Raw genomic sequence first — 20,223 nt, 5'->3', positions numbered from 1 at the left:
AAAACTCTTACCATTTCTATTAGTCCATTTTATTTTTTATTTTTTTTTATTTATGATAGTCACAGAGAGAGAGAGAGAGAGAGAGAGAGGCAGAGACACTGGCAGAGGGAGAAGCAGGCTCCATGCACCGAGAGCCCGACGTGGGATTCGATCCCGGGTCTCCAGGATCGCGCCCTGGGCCAAAGGCAGGCGCCAAACCGCTGTGCCACCCAGGGATCCCTCTATTAGTCCATTTTTTATAATTTATACATTTGTAGGAAGATTTTAGTTTACTATTTTAGGCTATCATATATGGTTATTACTAAGCATTATCATATTTTTAAAGTGTTAGACATGCAAGGCATGGCAAATATCTGATAACCTTTCTGTAGGTATTATTGATGAAATTATTTAGAGAGAATGTTTATTCAAGAGTGGTACAGATAATATAAAGAAAAAAATTAAACTTTCTCTAAGATGGTTTATTTGTAGTTTTGTGCAATCATGGACAAGAACTGGGATAATTTTCGAAGTCCTAACGAGTTCTCTGAATCTGTGACTCATTTTGTTAAAATTACATGGATGCTTGGAACTATCTTATCATAAAAACTGAAGTAGTGAATATAGTTGGTTTTGGTGGGATCTTTGATCTTTAATGACTTCTATTTATTAACTTTTCATTTACTAGAGAATTGATATTACTCCCTAAACAGTAATTGAGTTATTTTGAAAGGATTGTTTGAGAGAAAAACAAAGAAAATTAAAACTTCTGTGGTTAGACTTCTATTTTAACATATAATCAAAACAAAATCCACATTATGGAGTTATTCTCTCATTATTGTTAGTCATTATGTAAATTGTAGTCAAGACTGGACGTCTGATAAGCATTACTGGTAAGGGAGTACAAAAGTCCTCATTCGATTTCAGCACTGTCAAAGAAAAGAGAAGAAAGAAAAGCATTTTCCAGAATTGTTTATTTGTACTTGCGTTTACCATTTTTTTTCTTTTTCATTTTGGTTATTTTTTTCCTGATCATATGTAATATAATCCCATTTTAGAAAATTTGGAAACAACAAAAAACTCTAGAGAATACTATTACCACTCAAAAGTAAACATTATTGATATTTTACCATATTTTCTGTGCTCATATAAATTGTTTTTTGGGTTTTTTTTTTTCGGCAGCTTTATAATTCACATGACATAATTTAGTCACTTAGAGTGAACAATTTAGTGGTTTTTGGTATGCTTCCAGGGTTCGCAACCATCACCATAACCTAACTCTAGGACATTTTTATCATTCCCCAAAGAAACCTCATACCCTTTGGTAGTCACTCCCAATACCCTGCTTGCCATTATGCAACCATTAATCTACCTTTTGTCTCTAGAAATTTGCTGCTTCTGAGTTTACTATTTTAGTTTAGTAGTCTATATGACTTTAAATGCTATCTATTTTAGTGGAATTGTTAAAATCTAACTATTTAAAAGATCTGAAACCTTGCTTTGGAACTACTATAGCTTGGACCTGGCCTGATGCTTTGAACATTGAAAATTCAGACTCTGACTCATGGACTTCCAACACTGTTAAAAAATTTACTGCATCATTTGAAGCATCACTTTCAGGGGAAAGTGAACTCAAAACCCCAACAGTTTCTCAGAAGGAAACAATCAGGAGACATTCTGATGATCATGAAATGCGAAATGAAATTTATCACAGGAAAATCATCTCTTGGTTTGGTGATTCCCCTTTGGCTCTCTTTGGTTTACATCAACTAATAAAATATGGAAAGAAGTCTGGGAAAAAAGCCGGAGATTGGTATGGACCAGCTGTGGTTGCTCACATCTTAAGGTAAAATTGTATTAAACTCTTTTACCTTATGACAGAGGTCCTTAGGCTCAGAGATACTGTTTTTTGCAGTGCATACATATAATTGGAACTTTTCAAGTCTTATTGTTTGAGTATATTTATAAGGAAGCTTTCATTTGCTAATAAGGAAAAAACAAGATATTGCACTCTAGTTACATTTATCTATGACAAATTTTTCCTCTTTTGTTCATAGGTATAGATATTCAGGGTCTCTTATCGGAATGTTCTAAAAACTAACAACTCTTTCAACCTTGGAGCATGCATAACATTATAGTTTTTTTTTTTTAATAGTGTAACCTGGGGGCTGTAATGTACTGATAGTGTAATGAAATGTCAAGAGCTAAAATTGATGTTTTCAGCATTTCTTTGCACACATCAAATTCTTGTGAATTGTAAATGTATGGGACTATTAATATTATAATTATATCATAGTAAAAGTAAAGGGTCTGTGACATTCAGAGTAGTTAGAAAAAAGTCGAAAGTCAAATTTCACTATACCTCAGCCTTTTATGATACTGCTTAATTAAAAATAATTGTCTTATTTGTTGTGCGACCCATGTTGTGTATGGAATCATTATATGCCATCTAAATATAGTGTGTTATAATAAGTTTATTACATTTAAAATCATATAAATTGGAAATTATTATAAGATTTTTTGCATATTAATAGGCTTTAATATTGTATAGGCCAGATGCTTACAAATGGAAATGTATTTACCTAATGTTGTTAAATGGATTGCTTTTTTTGTTTTGTTTTTTTAAAGATTTATTTATTTATTTGAGAGAGAGAGAGACAGAGTGAACATTAGTAGGGAAAGGTGGCAGAGGAAGAAGCAGACTCCTCACTGAGCAGGGAGCCAGACACGGAGCTCAATCCCGGGACCCTGGGATCATGATCTCTGCCAAAGACAGACACTTAACTGACTGAGCCACCTAGGTGTCCCATGTTTTGTTAATAATATCAAGTCCTGCTTGGTATGATGTATAAAAGCATAATTATAAAAGCTTAGTTTCTACTCTTGAAGATATTATGTTCTGTACTCCAGGGATCAGAGCACTTTTTCTGTAAAAGGCCTTATGGTAAATAAAGGGCTCTGTTGCCCATTTTTCTTTTCTTTTTTTTGTTTTACAACCCTTCAAAACTGTAAAAACCGTTCTTAGTTTGCAGGTTGTACAAAAACAGGCCACTTGTTGTATTTGGCCTATGGGCCATACTTTGCCAATCCCTCTTCTAAATTAATACATACAAACATAAATAACAAGGCATGTGAAGTTAAAAAATTACGAAGTTAAATAAAAATATTTCTATTTCTTCCATTTGTGTAATTTCCTTTTACAGATGTTATTGTGACTATTTTCAAATCATGTGCACCATTGAGAACATTATACTCAGAAATATTTTTCAGTTTGCAGTTTTACTTATAGAATTCTAAGGCTTAAAGTTAGGAAATTCATTTGTTCAGGTTATACAGGTTTTTGAATGAAGGGAAAAGAAGTCATGCTATTATTTATTAATTTATTTTAAAGATTTATGTATTTATTTGAGAGAGAGTGCACATGCACACATGCACTCATGGTGAGGAGGGGCAGAAGGAGAGGGAGAGAAAGAATCTCCAGCAGACTCCCTGCTGAGTAAAGAGAATGTCCCTCAGCTTGATCTCACAACCCTGCGATCATGACCTGAGCTAAAATTGAGTACAAGGCTTAACCAACTGAGCCAAAAGTCATGTGCCCCAAAAGTCATGCTATTATTTAAAGAAAGCAAAAACTTTCATAAATGTAGCAGAGGACAATAATTCACTGTTAGTAATGTAAACGAATTTGATGTAAAACTTGAAGCATATGTTAATACTGCTGGTTAGAAATGTTTAATATAGCCAGGTGAGTGGTTGAGAGAAATCCTTTTTTGGAGGGCAGCGTTTACAGCTTTATACTCAAGAATTTTTTTTTATAACTTTTGTAACTTATGTTTTTTAAATTATTTTACAAATATTTTATTGATTTATTCATGAGAGACACACAGAGAGAAAGAGGGCGAGAAGCAGAGACACAGGCAGAGGGAGAAGCAGGCTCCATGCAAGGAGCCCAACGTGGGACTCGATCCTGGGACCCCAGGATCAAGCCCTGGGCCAAAGGCAGGCGCCAAACCACTGAGCCACCCAGGGATCCCCTTTAAAGATTTTATTTGACAGAGAGAGAGTACACAAACAGGGGAAGCAGTGGGCAGAGGGAGCAGGAGAAGCAGGCTCCCTGCTGAGCAGGAAGCCTGATGTGTGTGCGGCTCTGTCCCAGAACCTCAGGATCATGACCTGAGCTGAAGGCAGATGCTTAACCAATTGAGCTACCCCAGGTATCCATGTAACTTATACTTTAATGTTCTTTGAGTAATTTAGTATAATACTCTACTTAGAAGGGATTCCTGTGGTTTTTGATACCATTCAGAAAATAGTTTTGAAAGCAGACATTATAGGTTAAATAGGAAAGTTAAAAAAAAAAAAAGATGGCTTTCTTTCCTTTAAAACTTTAATTATTAACTGGAACTGTTAGGCTTTTAAAGGATGATACATGTTATTTTTTTTAGAAAAGCAGTTGAAGAAGCAAGACACCCTGATTTACAAGGAATAACTATTTATGTTGCACAGGATTGTACAGGTAAGGAATGTATATAATTCTAATTTTTATCTGATTTTTTGGTCATACCTTTTTATTTAGATATAATTGGCATGTAACATTATATTAGTTCAGATGCACAACATAATGACTGAATATTTGTGTATATTGTGAAATGATCACCACAGTAGGTCTAATTAACATCTGTCACCATACAGTCACAAAATTCTTTTTCTTGTGATAAAATCTTTTAAGCAACTTAAAAAATAGATTTTTAAAAAAATATTTAACTCTCTTAGCATCTTTTTAAAAAAATATTTATTTATTTGAGAGAGAAAGAGAGAGTGCACGAACAGGGGAGGGGGGAGACGGAGAAGGAGAGGGGGACAAGGACAAGCAGACTCTGGGAAGAGCAGGGAGCTGACATGGGGCTTGATTCCAGGATCCCGGGGTTACTACCTGAGACCTGAGCTGAAGGCAGACACCCAACCAACTGAGCCACCCAGGTACCCCTCTTAGCAACTTTTAAATATAACAACATGATATTATGAACTGTAGTCTTCATGCTGTAAATTACATCCCCATGACTTATTAATTTTGTGGCTGGAAGCTTATACCTTTTTACCCCCTTTACCCACGTCACCCTCCTCCCCACCTAGAAACCAGCAATCTGTTCTCTAAAGGGAAAGCTCATTTGATTAAGGTATATATTATTAGTTCAGAAGAGTCAAAGATAGGGATGATCATGTGTGCACTGCCTCAGAAAAATTAGAGAATTTAAAGATTTATAAATTAGAAGCTGTTACAGAGTATTTTGGAAAAAGTAAAGTTATAGAATTGAAACATGGAAAGAACTGTTGTTGCATTTTTGTACCTTTGGTTTAGATTGACTATGGGAGATAGGGAAGCTGCTGAACAGAAAAATTTGATAGCCATATCCTAAATTTGGAATTTAAAGGGAGGATGCAATTTAAATTAAAGTGGGGTGCAAGTAGCATAATTTATTAATCAGTTAACTGTATAAGAGCAGAAGTTTGGTTTTCTTCCAACAGGGAGTTTGAAGAAAGCTTTTTTGTTGTTGTTGAACAAAACAAAGTTTTGTTTATATTTGGTTCTACAAAATCCTCCCTTTTTCTTTCAAACTATTTCACTTAGGCTGTCACATCCATCACTCTACTCAAACTGCTCTTCTCAATAATTTAATCCTGCTAAAAATCTGGTGGTCAGTTCTCAGTCTTCACATTACATAATCTACCAGCAGCATTTGACACAGTTGACCACTTTTTTCCTCCGTGTAACGTTTTGTTTACTTTGTTTCTAGAATGCTACTTTTCAGGTTTTCCTTCTACCTTCTCCACTCCTTCACTGTCTTCTTTGCTGGTTTTCCTTATCTCGCTGATTTCTAAAATTCTATTCAGCTTTTAGACCTCATCTCTTCTACACAGATTTGAATTAACCTGGTCTCATGGCTTTACAGGACTATCTATATGCTGTCAACTCCCAAATTTATAGGATCTTTCAACCAAATCCAGACTTTTATATCCATACTGCATACTTAGCCTCCTTGCCTGCATGTTTAATAGATATCCGAAACTTAGCACGTCTAGAATTGAATTCCTGATTTTCCTATTCTTTCCCCTCCTATAGTTGTCTATAGGATGTCTTTGTAAATGGTATGTCTCTTACTCTGTTTACTTAAACCAAAACCATTCACATCACCTATGACTCCTTTTTTTCCCCTCTCCCATCTCGCATTTAACATATTAAGGAGTTCTTTTTTTTTTTTTCCTAAAGATTTTATTTATTTATTCATGAGAGACAGAGGCGGGGTGGGGGGAGAGGCAGAGACACAGGCAGAGGGAAAAGCAGGCTCTATGCAGGGAGCCTGATGTGGGACTCGATCCCAGGTCTCCAGGATCAGGCCCTGGGCTGAAGGTGGCGCTAAACCGCTGAGCCACCCAGGCTGCCCAGGTGCCCTGTTTTCTAACTGTTTTATATGCTTCATCCCTTGCCCCTACAGTCTATTATCAACATAGGAACCATACTAGTAAAGGATAAGTCAAATTAGGACATTCCTTCTCTAAAAAAAGTCTTCAATAGCATGCTTTCTCACTCAAAGTAAAAATTGTAGTCTTTACAGTGGCCTTTACGAGTTCACACAGTCTGGGGTATGTGGGTGGCTCAGCAGGTTAAGCGTCTGCCTTCAGCTCATTTCACGATCCCAAGATCTTGCGATTGAGCCCCACATTGGGCTCTCTGCTTAGTGGGGAGTCTGCTTGTCCCTTATCCCAGCTCATGCTCTCTCTCACTCGCTCTGCTCTCTCAAGTAAATAAATAAATAAAATCTTAAAAAAAAATAAGGAATTCATGCAATCTGTCTTCATTCTCCCCCAACATTTTATTTTATCTCCTAACCTTATTTCCTATTATTTTACTCATTGCTGACTTGCCTCCAGAGACACAGGCCTTTTGTTCCTGGAATATGCTGGCTATGCTTCTGCCTTAAGGCATTTGCATTGACTGATCTTTATATCTACTGATCTTTATACTTGGAATGCTCTTCCAAGTATTGGCATTTCTTGGTTTCTTACTTTGTCTTGACTTAAATGTTATATTTTTCGTAAGGTCTTCCTTACCACCTTATTTTCACCCCCATCCTCTGCCATGCCCATTTTTCCTATCCATCTTTCTCCCTTTGTTTTTGTTCAAAGCACCCATCACCATCTGACATGTATTTTATTTGTTTCCTGTCTATTTCCTCATATTAGAGTATATAATCTATGAAGGCAGGGTTTTTCCTTTCTTTTTCTCACTTGTGAAGCCCTTATTGCTATATAGTTGATATTCACTAAGTATCTGCTGAATGTATAAGTGAGGTAGAGATTTTTTTTTTTAACTCATTGAGACCTTGATAGTGATATTAGAGATTAGATGACTGGCCAGTGGGAAGGAGGGATTGAAATAAAAATGTTTCTGAAAATCATTTTTAGATAATTTAATAAACATATTCATTATATTTTTCTCAGTTTACAGTTCTGATGTAATTGATAAACAATGCACTTCCATGGCGTCTGATAATACAGATGACAAAGCTGTTATTATTCTAATCCCTGTTAGACTTGGTGGGGAAAGAACCAACACCGACTACTTAGATTTTGTAAAGGTATGAAATAACTAATTTTTTTAAGGCAATGCTAGCTAAAATGAAAAATATAGGTTTGCAGTCTTTTTTTCTATGAAATAGATAGGGATGATTTTATAGTTGCGGATTATAAAACTTGATATTAGAGATTAAAATTTCAGTATTGCAAGATCAAATGTGATTTGAAGAGTATGGTGTTCTATGACCAAGTAAACAGCCTTTTAATTTTTTTGTAACTAATCAAGGAGACACAGATGTAGCAATAATTATAATCTGTACTATGTCTACAGTTCCCATTATCCCTATTTATGATTGTTAAAAATATGTACCTTTGTTTATTTATAAAACCCATATTAAACTATTTTGAGATAATAATTGGAATAAACTGAGTTTTCTATTACTGCTGTATTACCTCTTAATTTGTTTCCTGTGCCACTATAAAGTCAATAAGTGGGATGACTATTTATTTAGATAGAAATGATGAAGATAGTATGGGGAAGGTTCCGTCTTGGTTTTCTTTATATTAACCAGTTAAAAATCTGTTCTAATTGAGAACACACAATTTTTTTTTCCAGATGAATTTGTCTAATTATGTTACCTTGTTTTGGGCACCAAGGTATTCAGTTGTCACAAAACTTAAATTTTTTTTTTTTTTACTTCAGTGTAGTTGACAGACAATGTTATATTAGTTTCAGGTGTACCACATAGTGACTCAACTTCTCTATATATCATGATGTGCTCACCACAAGGGTGGCTACCATCTGTCACCATACAATGCTCTTACAGTATCACTGACTATATTCCCTATGCTATGCCTTTTATGACTGTGACTTATTCATTCCATACCTGGAAACCTGTATCTCCATTTCCCCTTAACCCATTTCGTCCCTCTTCCCCACCTCCCTTTTCTCTTTTCTGCTTTTTGCACAAGACTTTTGAAATACTTAGTTTTGATTAAGCTTATAGGATTTATATTATTTTCTTAGTTTTAGTAAAATTTCTCATCTTTTCAAGGCCAGAGACGGAATTCCTCTCTGAATAGAGTGTTATGGCATATAGTAATCTTGAAATTTGTCTTTTATGTTTCAGTAACAGTTGTCCCTTACATGAAGCTTCACAGTCCTTGTATATATGGGGTGGAATATATATTCTCACTGTAGACTGTATTATTTCTAAAAATCTGGAGCAGCTGTTTTATGTACATGGGATATGGATGTTTGGTAGCAGGTTTGACTTTTCATAATAGTTACTAAAATTCTGTGGGCATACATGTTACTAACAATACTAATACTATAATATATTGATAACATGAATCCCCTACATAGAAGTTTTTTTTTTTTTTAGATTTTATTTATTTGACAGAGAAAGAGAGAGTGAGTGAGCATGCACATGCATGGGGAACAGCAGAGGGAGAGGGAGAAGCGCATGGGGCTTGATCCTAGGACCCTGAGATCATGACCTGAGCCAAAGGCAGACACCTGACTAAGCTACCTAGGTGCACCGAGAAGTGAGGTTTTGATTTCTAACGTCTAGCTCTTTAGTAAAGTTAATGGTAGAATGTAGGAAGTTATGATCCATTTCATCTAGTGAGTCCATTGAGGGTTTTGGGACTTGGCATGTGGCCATGTCTCAGTAGATTGTAATCAGGTCCAAACTGGATTCCCTCTGCCTTTTATATAACCATGAAAAGATTAGAAACTGAGACAATCTTGGAACTGACTTCTTTAGTCAAACCCCCATTTCTGATGAAACGGGCTGCAGATGGCTTCAAGGTATATTGCATCTAGCTGAAGGCTTTGCTACTTGGTGTATTAATATTTTTTATCAGATAGTAGGATTGCCTCATGCTCTTGAATATTTCATTGGAGGCCAAAATGTAGTGAAACAAACTATGATTAGCTGTTAAAGTGATCCTCAGTACGCAGCATGTAGGAGTTGCTCAACAAATACTTGTTAACTCTCATATTTGTATAACACTTTTAATACAGATATATCTCATTTTGCTTTCACAACAGCTAGGAACTATCTTTATAAAACAGAAAAGGCAGATGTTAAGTGGTAAGTTTAAGTTCAGACAGCAAACTGGTAACAGACCAATATTTTTGTTATTTTGATATTTTTCCCTAAAATATGGACTTTTATTTTTTTAATTTTTATTTATTTATTTAGAGAGCATGAGTGGGGGGAGGGGCAGAGGGAGAAAGAGAATCTCAAGCAGACTCCCTACTGAGCATAGAGCCTGACTCAAGCTCACGACCCTGAGATCATGACCTGAGCTGAAATCAAGAGTTGGATGTTCAACCAACTGAGCTACCCAGGTGCTCCTAAAATACGAACTTTTAAAAATGTAAAAGTCTTTTTACCAGATTAATTTATACATTTTAAATTTTCAATTATCAGCAAAAAATGATTGAAATGGCTATGGATTAATTGCAATGTGTTATGTTTGCTTAGGGGTGGTTGGGTCAAATGCCAAAACGATAACTTGTAAAGAGGCATTCACTTAGAAGTGAAAAAGTAGTGTCTAATAATCCTAAAAGAAGAATAATCTTTTTCCTCTTCTGCTGCTTCTTCCTCTTTTTTCACCTCCTCCACTGCCCCTTCTACCTCCACCACATTCCACCCTTCCCACTCCATCTTGCCCTTTCCTCCACTTCCTCCTCCTTCATTGTCAGCAGTTGTATTTTATTCCTGCCAAACCACTGTGCATTGTACTCTCTAAAGTTCACCACTCAGTTCTATTTTTCAAATTTATTAATCAAGGTAATTCCAATCTTTCAGAGATGGTACCATCCCCTGTTAGATTCTGTGAGGAGAAAGAAATTTGGTGAGGTTGGTGCTTTATCAGCTCTTAGCTCAAGACGTTTATTTATTTATTTGTTTGTTTGTTTGTTTATGTATTTATTTATAATTTAAAGGACCTGGAATGGGGAAAATCTAATATGTTCTTCTCCAGCAAGACAAATTAGGACTTTTCTTTTTGACTGATTACTTCAGTCTTATTTATTGCTTCGTGGGTACAGCTCAATAAATTCTCACTACTAGATAACTGTGAAGAAGCTTTTTTAGGAACTGAAAAATGTTTCAGTTTTCCAAAGATACAGTCTCTTATATGTAATGGCATTCTAGTTCCTAATCTGCTTCTAAGTGTTTATTGCTAAATCTGCTCTAGTCTGTTGCAAAGGAAATACAGATGTCAGGAACCAAAGTCTTTATTCTATTACTTGGAGTCATTTCTTTTTTGCTGAGGAGAATCACTGATGATTCTTGCTATATATTTTTTTTCTTTCTTTTCTTGGCTATGAGAGACTTAGAACTTTCACTTCTTCATGGCTTTCTCTGTCAGAAACCTTGTGTGTCAGCTGATCAGATTGCCTCAGGTTGAAGTAAGGCACTCTTGATCAAAATATTTTTATTTGAAGGGAAAGGAATAGAATAATAGACTTAATGGAATAATAATAAAAATTGAATAATAACATTTATTTATTTTGTGTATAATTTCACCTTAATTTATTTGTTAGCTCTAAAATTTTTTTAAAGGTTTTATTTATTTATTGTTGAGAGAGAGAGAGAGAGAGAGAGTCAGAGACACATGCAGAGGGAGAAGCAGCTTCCATGCTGGGAGCCTGACGTGGGACTCGATCCCCGGTCTCCAGGATCACGCCCAGGGCCGAGGGCAGGCACTAAACTGCTGAGCCACCCGGGCTGCCCTCTAAAAATTGTTTTTAAAGATTTTATTTATTCATGTGTGAGAGAAAGAGAGAGAGAGAGAGAGAGAGAGGCAGAGACATAGGCAGAGGGAGAAGCAAGCTCCTCGAGGGGAGCCTGATGTAGGACTCGGTCCTAGGACCCCGGGACTATGCCCGGAGCCAAAGGCAGACACTCAGCTACTGAGCCATCTGGGCATCCCTGTTAGCTCTAAAATTTTAACTTATAATATGCCTTCTTTGTTTTATTTAACTTTTTTAGTTGCAGTTCTCCTTTCCAAAAAAACCCTCTATGATATTTTCACATGACTGAAAATCTATAGTTGTTTTTTGCTCTAAAGAGTTATTTGGAACAGTGAGGACCTGGAAACAACTATTCATAATGGAGATTTTGGAGCACATTTTGCTATTTTCATAAAATTGAATATTTTACAGCCATTAAATATTGTACTAGTGATCTATATTTATTGATAGAAAAATATGTTTACAACATGAGTGACCAAAGTTATAGCAGCATAGGTAGTGTGATGCCACATACATAGAATTGTATTCGTAAATCTCTATGTGAATATAATTAACATCGATTGAGTTCAAGAAGGTATTCCCCAAATATTAATAATGATGAGCTCTGAGTGTTGGGGTTTTGAGAACTTGTTAGTTTTTGAATTTATTCTTATTATTTTTAATTTTTGTTGTTAGTTTTTTTTTTAAAAATTATTTAATCTCAGCACCCAGTACAGTATGGGGCTGAATTGATGACCCTGAGATTGCATGCTCTTCTGACTGAGCCACCCAGGCACTCAGGAAATTTTACTTCTTTTTAAAAATAGACTCCATGCCAAGTGCAGAACCCAGTTCAGGGCTTTAATTGAGGACTCTGAGATCAAAACCTGAGCTGAGATCAAGAGTTGGATGCTTAACTCACTGAGCCATGAAGGTCCTCCCAATTTTTACTTTTTAATATATATTCTATGTATATTTTTGTAATAACCACATATCATTATTTTTTAAAGATATATTCTTTTATTTTAGAGAGAGTGTGTGTGTATGCTTGGGCGGTGAGGGGCAGAGGAAGAGGGAGAGGGATACAGAGACTCTCAATCGGACTCTGTCCTGAGCATGAAGCCTAATGTGGGGCTCTATTTCACAACCTTGAGATCATAACCTGAGTGGAAACAAAAAGTCGGGTGTTTAACTGACTGTGCTACTCAGGCACCTCCAAACACATATTCTTTTTAAGAACATCTTTTTAATTAAAAAAAAAAATGCTCCATGGTTTGATTACTTATTAAAGGGAAAAAAGCATTAGTTCATATACTTTATTTATTTTAAGAGAGAGAGAACAAGCAGTGGAAGGGGCAGAGGGAGAGGGAGAGAGAGAGAATCAGAAGCAGACTCACTGCTGAGTGTGGAGCCCAGTGCAGGGCTCCATGTCACAACCCTAAGATTATGGGCTGAGCCGAAACCAAGAGTTGGCTGCTTAACCAACTGAGCCACGCAGGTGCCCTATATACTTTTTATTTTTATATCTTCTAGATTTCAAAACATCCTATCATTTAAGAGAAGGAAATTTTTTTTAAAAGATTTTATTTATTTATTTATGAGAGACACAGAGAGAGAGGCAGAAGGAGAAGCAGGCTCCATGCAGGGAGCCTGACACGGGACTCGATCCCAGAACTCCAGGATCACACCCTGGGCCGAAGGCGACGTTAAACCGCTGAGCCACCAAGGCTGCCCAAGAGAAGGAAAATTTAACTATTATTTAATACTTCTAGGGTTTTATAATGTATATTTATCATATAAATATGATTATTAGTGTTTTCTAACTTTATAATATGTTCTAAATATACATATATATGCATAATATAAACTAAACTATTGACAAGACTTTATGTAATTCAACTGGATGTTTTCTAAAAGGTATAGAATTATTGGGGCATCTGGGTGGCTCGGTTGAGTACAGGGTTCTTGGTTTCAGCTCAGGTCATACCTCTGCATTGTGAGATCAAGCCCCACGTCTGGCTCTGTGCTGAGCTCAAAGTCGGCTTGGGATTTTCTCTCTCCTTCCTCCTCCTCTGCTCCTTCCCTTAAAATCAATCAATCAATCAATCAATCAATTAATCAATACAAACAAATAATCTTTTTAAAAAAAGGTTTAGAGTTATTTGGCCCAGCTTAAATAGAATTCTACTTAGAATAGATGCTGAGGGGCACACTAAATAATTTATTGAGGTATGCTTGATATTTTATGATTAATAAATTAAATTGACTTTAAGTACAATAGCAATTATTTTTTGCCTCAGATTAAATTGTTTTCATTTGTCTTTATGTTTATTGCAATAAATTTATGAAATAGCATAAAAATGTGTCAAGTGAATGTTGATTAGAAAAATGGTTTGTAGTTTGCGATTCTAAGACTTGAGGTTCAGTGAAAACAGGAATAAGGTCTAGGAACTATTTCTAGTATTTCAAAAAACCTGATGAAAATACTACGTTGATCATGATAAGGCTGAACCAGTTAACCGAAGGCCAAGTGTTTTGGCTTTGGCAGGAGTTTTATTGCCTTTATAAGATGACCTTATTTATTTCTGTATCTGGGACATAGTAGTTAATGTCATTGAGTGTCATGCTGATCAGAATAGTTGATTTAGTCATGTTAATGTTGAGTGATTTAAAGAAAATGGAAAATGGTACAGGAGATAAAAGGATTTTAAAATATGGAGGCATATGTAATAACAGTAAAACTGGTGGTAAAAAATCTCGGAACTTCTATACATGTTAATACTGCTAATTCGAATTTGATTGTTTTCAATAATTATCATTTGCCTCTTGAGTCTAAATCTGAATTAATTTCTTTTGGCAGGGTATTTTAAGCCTTGAATATTGTGTGGGTATTATTGGTGGCAAACCTAAGCAGTCATACTATTTTGCTGGATTTCAAGGTTAGTGGTTTAGTAAAATTTATTTCTTTATTGTTTTCTTTTAAAAGTTGGAAAGTTAATTTGGGATCATTTGGAAACAGGATGATTAACAGCAAAATGAGTACCTTATAAATTCATCAGTCCTACCATAGCCACTCATTTGTCATTTGGTCCACAACATAATTGGATTCTGTAAAATGTATGTTTAATTTCTGTTATTGCATAAACAGGCATAATTTATTGGTTTCACTATAAACTTCAGAAGACATTGCTGCCACATTCTGGCAGTTACTATTTACATATTTACTTTTTACCAGTTTTAGTGGTGCTAGTTGATGATAAAATGACAAGCAATATGTTCTTTCTGTCAGGATAAAGTAGTGCAATACATTTTTCATATGCAAACTGTAGAATATAATTGTGTGTTTGTGAAAGTAATTTTATCACCAAAAATTAAATGACAGTCTCATCACTTTATAAAAATTCTGCTTATACAAGCATATTTGATTATGCAAAAGTTAATCTGTCCTGTGCAAACCTATGTTTCAGTCAATGAATATCAGTCTGGCAAGCTGTTACTCCCAGGTTTTTTTCAGCTATTCTACATAGAAATTGGATTGTAAGCAGTGTAATAATAAGGTGTTTTTTGAATTACTTGTCTTCTGTTTTGTCCTTGTAGATGACAGTTTGATTTACATGGATCCTCATTACTGCCAATCTTTTGTAGACGTCAGCATAAAGGATTTCCCTCTTGAGGTACCATAGATAAAGAGCTGGTGCTGTTTCCTTAATATATGAAGCAAACTCTAATTATTTGGAGATGTGCTAGACAGCTATACTTTTATGGTATTACAAGTTAATAATATTTTACTGACTTATAAAACCATAATCCACACAGTGGTCAGAGGTTAAATAATTTGTTGCTGAATTTGAATTTATGACATACTTTTTTCTTTATTTATCTTTGTCTCTAACTTGTTAGGTATCCAACACCTACCAAATTAAATAATCAAGCCTCCAGGTAATTTTGTAGATAAACAGCTGAATGTTACTGAAGAATTTAAAATGTTAGGTATGGTTTAAGAAAAGAAAAAAGTAGAGGGTGGTGAGAAAAAGAAGATGATGGAGTTGGGTTAGAATGACAAAGTGACTTAAGACTATCTGCTAAATTATTTTAAGTATAATAGCTAAGTCTTAACCTCTGATTAAGTTTTTTAAGAGCTTAGTTGGGTTTCTAATATTTGTTGTAACTCTGATTTCTTTTTTTTTTTAATATTTTATTTATTTATTTGAGAGAGAGACAGAGAGCACAAGTGGGGTGGAGGAGCGGAGGGAGAGGGAAAAGCAGACTCCCCGTTCAGAAGGGAACCTGACATAGGACTTGATCCCAGGACCCGGAGATCATGACCCAAGTCGAAGGGAGATCTTTAACTAACTGAGCTACCCAGATGCCGCTGTTTTAGCTCTGATTTCTTAACATATTTTTTCCTTTATGTTGGTCGTTTGTGATCCAGTATTTTATTTTATTTTTAAATTTCATTATTATCTTAAAAAATTTATTTATTTAGCAAACTCTGTTCTTACTCTGGGGTTCGACCTCACAACCCTGAAATCAGGAGTCATGTGCTCTACCAGCCAGGCACCCCTGTGATCCAGTATTTTAATTCAGAAAATTTTGAGAGTGCATAAATAAGACATGTAATTATTACATGGTTTTTGATTCTTGTTTTCCCAGTTGTTGCTTTTAAAAACTTTTCACATAATTGTAATCACTTGAATGGCATGGATCAATAATTCTCAAGGGCTTGACAAATTGGAAATATGGTTTAATACTTATTTAGTAATTGCTTCCTAGCTAATATTGATATCTAGTAGTATTTAAAGGATAGATTATGAAAATAAACTTTAAGATTAAAATCCGGTTTGAAAGATACATTATAAAACAGCCTAGCATTCTTTGTAAACTATACCTGAACTAAAAGTAAAAGTAGATTGAGGCCAGAAGTAAGGTTTGTTTTCTGTTTTTTTCCTTCATAGTATCTTTCATGTAAATCTTAATAAATATTTCTAGTTGACTGATACTGTGGGAGGCACAGAATTGTGCTAAAACCATGTTGCAGTTCTCTTTCAACTACGTGGTGATTTTGTGGCACCTATGTCTGACTTAGATTTCCAGTGTATCTGTGCCATCCATAGTAACTGCTTAAAAAAGTAGATATTTGAAACTCAGATGGAAAATTACTCATAGTGTTCTAGTATTATCTAAACTAGGCGAATTAGGGATGCCTGGCCTCTAATAGTTTAGTTTATATTATGCATATATATGTATATTTAGAACATATTATAAAGTTAGAAAACACTAACAATCATATTTATATGATAAATATACATTATAAAACCCCAGAAGTATTAAATAATAGTTAAATTTTCCTTCTCTTGGGCAGCCCTGGTGGCTCAGCGGTTTAGCGCCGCCTTCGGCCCAGGGTGTGACCCTGGAGTTCTGGGATCGAGTCCCATGTCGGGCTCCCTGCATGAAGCCTGCTTCTCCTTCTGCCTGTATCTCTGCCTCTCTCTCTGTGTATCTCTCATGAATAAATAAATACAATATATTTTTAAAAATAGGCAAATTAAAAGATTATTATTGTTGACTATTTCAACCAGTAGAGAGACTATTCATCTGATATTTTGAACGATTCCACAAAGAAACCAAATGAGTGATTATCCTGGTTATGTCTTCACTAGCAATATTAGAAAGGCTGCATGCAGCTCACTGTTGAGAGGTAGATGTAACATTTCATAGGTTCATCAATAGAACCTTGAAGTAGGATGTTGGTAGTAAGAATGGAAAAGAGGAAATGATTTTAAGAGATTTGTAAAGTTTAGTGAAGTTACATAACTTCTGAAATGTACAGAGCATTTATTTCTTATACATTAGGACACTGAGAAAGTGGGTTTAGATTTATATTTTTCAGATGCTGAGAGAGTATCTCAACCTGTCTGGGTAATTCCTCTGGACAGCTTTTCATTTTTCTGAGTTCAGGGATTTATCTTAGGCTATTTAGTGAATAGTATCATTTATTTTTCTATGAGAGTATAATATAAAAACTACAGCAAGTTGCCTTTGTACAGAAATAAAATTTTACTTTCTGCTTTTTATCATATTTTAAATTTAAAATGCTTCAAGTGGGAGGTATTTTAACTACCCTGTATATTAATTGACTGTCTTTGCCTTGTTATGTAGGTTGTGTGTATTTATAAGCTCTTGATGTTTTGCAGTTGATTGACATAATTATATGAGCATTCTAAAACTACTTTTACTTCAGTGATTAAAATTATTTTTTTTAAAGATTCTATTTATTTATTATTTGAGAGGCAGGGAGGGGCAGAAGCTGTGGGAGAGAAAAAGTCCTAAGCAGACTCCATGATGATCATGAAACCTGATGCAGGGCTCAATCACACAACCCTAAGATCATGAACTGAGCCGAAATCAGGAATCAGATGCTTAACAAGTGAGCCACCCAGGCACCCAAAATAACAACAACAACAACAACAACAATAATAACAACAACAATTATTATTATTTTAAAGACTTTATTTATTTATTCATGAGAGACACCGAGAGAGAGGTGGAGACATAGGCAGAAGGAGAAGCACGCTCCCTATAGGGAGCGTGATATGGGATTCAATCCCTCGACCCCGGGATCACGACCTGAGCTGAAGGCAGACACTCAACCACTGAGCCACCCAGGAGCCCCAAAATTATTTTTGAAAGCAACTTTTTTCGATCAATACTTGTTTTTGGTCAGGAGATGGAGAAATTAAAATCTTAGGTCTTTTACTCAATTACATGTAAGTAATTTTGAGTGAGTGTCCTGAATCCACTAAGATTATGAAAATTTAAGAAAGTAGTATGATATTTGAATATTTGAGATTGAAAAAGAGATTTAGCAGATTACATCTTTTGTTCTTATGGTATTGAATTCCTAAATATTTAGAGTTAGCTTTTAACATTTTGAAACTATATTAGACCAAGTATTCTTTTTTATTTTTTTAAAGATTTTATTAGAAGTGGGACACCTGGATGTCCCTATTATTAAGGCAATATTTTATTATTAAATATTAATATTCTAATAAGGCAGGAAAAGCCTTATTAATACACATGCTAGTCTTTTGTGATTCCTGGGCCCCCAGTTTCAAGTTTCAGATTTTAGGAAGTCCATGCAGTGGTGATTATTTTAATCTACCCTAGTAAATTTGGAGAATAGTGGCATTAAAGCTGTAAGAATGATGTGATGTAAAAAAAAAAAAAAAAAAAAAGAGTGATGTGATGTGCTTAGATGGATGAGTGAATTCATCAGTGAAAGATGTACCCTTCATGAATAACATATGTGAACTGCAGTTAGTAGGAGGTGCTTTGTTGTAAGGGTCTAAATCACCAAAATAGCATATTTGTTTCAATATTATTTGTATGTTTAGGTAATAGAATCCACTATTCCAAAAAATAAGCCTAGAACAGTACCTGGCATTTAGTAGGTGCTTAATAACTATTTGTTGAGGCAATGAATAAATTATTTGTTGAAAAATGAAATAAATAGGAATTGACTCACCTTGACTAGTTTTTTTCAGTCACATATTTCATTGTCACAGAAGTGTATCTAGTAAATACTCCCTAAAATGTGATTGTAAAGTAGAAGGTGCTACTCTTACCAATCATCAGAGTTTCAAAATTAAAAAAGAAATCATAAGTACAGGGCTCAAAGAATTATCACAAAGCAAATATAGCTGTGTAATGTCCCTTGGGAAAATATTTTAAAGTCTTAACTTGTTTGGCAACAAACAGAAATGATTCTGAATTATAAATTAATGTTGGCTTGACTTCAGAATCTTCTTGGGTGAATGAAAGAATATAATTTTAAGTTTTAATGGTATAAAATGCCTCTTTATAATATGAGTCCAAGTCCTCATATAGTAATACCCAATAGCAATTTCAGTTTTCAGTTATCAGAGATTTATATCTGTGTTTTTGTGAATAATTTAAGAAGTTCTTTGAAGGTATCAAAACAACGATGAATAACAATGTAGTGTTTGTTGTTAATATCTACAATGATTTGAGGCAATACAGTGAAACAACACTTAAGCCCATTTGGTTTAGTTTTATTGGTTCTTACATGAAAACATTAATTTAGCATAATGTAGGACATCCTTGTAGATGAGTTTAAAAAATACTTTATTGGACTCTGTATAAACCTTTGGCTCTTCTTCCTTAACTTCATGTAGTAAAAACTAAATAAACATTCCTTATTATTGGCTTTGGAAGGAGTTGAGTGACTATTTTTAAATAGCTTGTATTATGTAGAATAACTTTTTGTAAATATTACCTAGAGCTGTCTGTCCCTTATACACTAATACACTCCTGTATATCGTTAGCTAACAAATTTGTATATTTCTTCTGTGCTTTTTCAGATCTGTTTTCAATAAAACAGATAAAGCAGGTGAAAGAGTATTGAAAAAAATCCAACCAAGATAATACTTGTATTGACTCGTACTTTAGAGGCTCTAGTTTAGTTAGTTTGGATCTCACTATATAAAGTAAGTATTAGCTAAGCATTTTATAGAAGTCATAGTTTTGAAAACACATTTTTTTGGCCTATATTCACTGCCATGATAGTGGATTTGAATCTAATGTATGATTGAACTATCTACAAGGGAAAAAAAAGCAGCTTGAATTGTCACACTCAAATTGACCTCTTTTCATATCATTATGGAACATTTACATGAATCTGTGTATTTGTTTACAAAGTCTTGATATCCTTATTAAAAGGTTTTAAACATTAAACAATCTCAACACCCCCCACCCCCAGGCTTAACTGAACTTTCATAGAAATAACTAACTTGATTCTAAACCTTGTACTAGCTTATTTATGTATGTCTTTTCCAGTGGCACATTTTTCCTCCATTCTGCAAGTGTTATAAATGTATGCCACTTGACAAACATTTTTT

The 20,223-nt window shown here is 34.7% G+C and overlaps 1 protein-coding gene across 9 annotated transcripts in view; it reads left to right on the top strand.

The window, feature by feature from the left end:
- ATG4C (autophagy related 4C cysteine peptidase) overlaps positions 1-20,223 on the top strand; it is a 160,454-nt gene that overhangs the window by 120,324 nt on the left and 19,907 nt on the right. For all 9 annotated transcript variants that reach the window (XM_035717108.2, XM_025427901.3, XM_049109540.1 and 6 more), the window contains 5 exons: positions 1,495-1,825; positions 4,425-4,495; positions 7,480-7,616; positions 14,166-14,244; positions 14,903-14,979. In XM_035717108.2, the coding sequence (XP_035573001.1) occupies positions 1,495-1,825; positions 4,425-4,495; positions 7,480-7,616; positions 14,166-14,244; positions 14,903-14,979 (695 nt within the window). The remainder of the gene's footprint in view (positions 1-1,494; positions 1,826-4,424; positions 4,496-7,479; positions 7,617-14,165; positions 14,245-14,902; positions 14,980-20,223) is intronic.

Source organism: Canis lupus, chromosome 5 (assembly GCF_003254725.2).
Source record: "Canis lupus dingo isolate Sandy chromosome 5, ASM325472v2, whole genome shotgun sequence".
Lineage (NCBI taxonomy): Eukaryota > Metazoa > Chordata > Mammalia > Carnivora > Canidae > Canis > Canis lupus.
The sequence above is the reverse complement of the archived record's forward strand: the minus strand, read 5'-3'. Positions and strand labels throughout refer to the sequence as shown.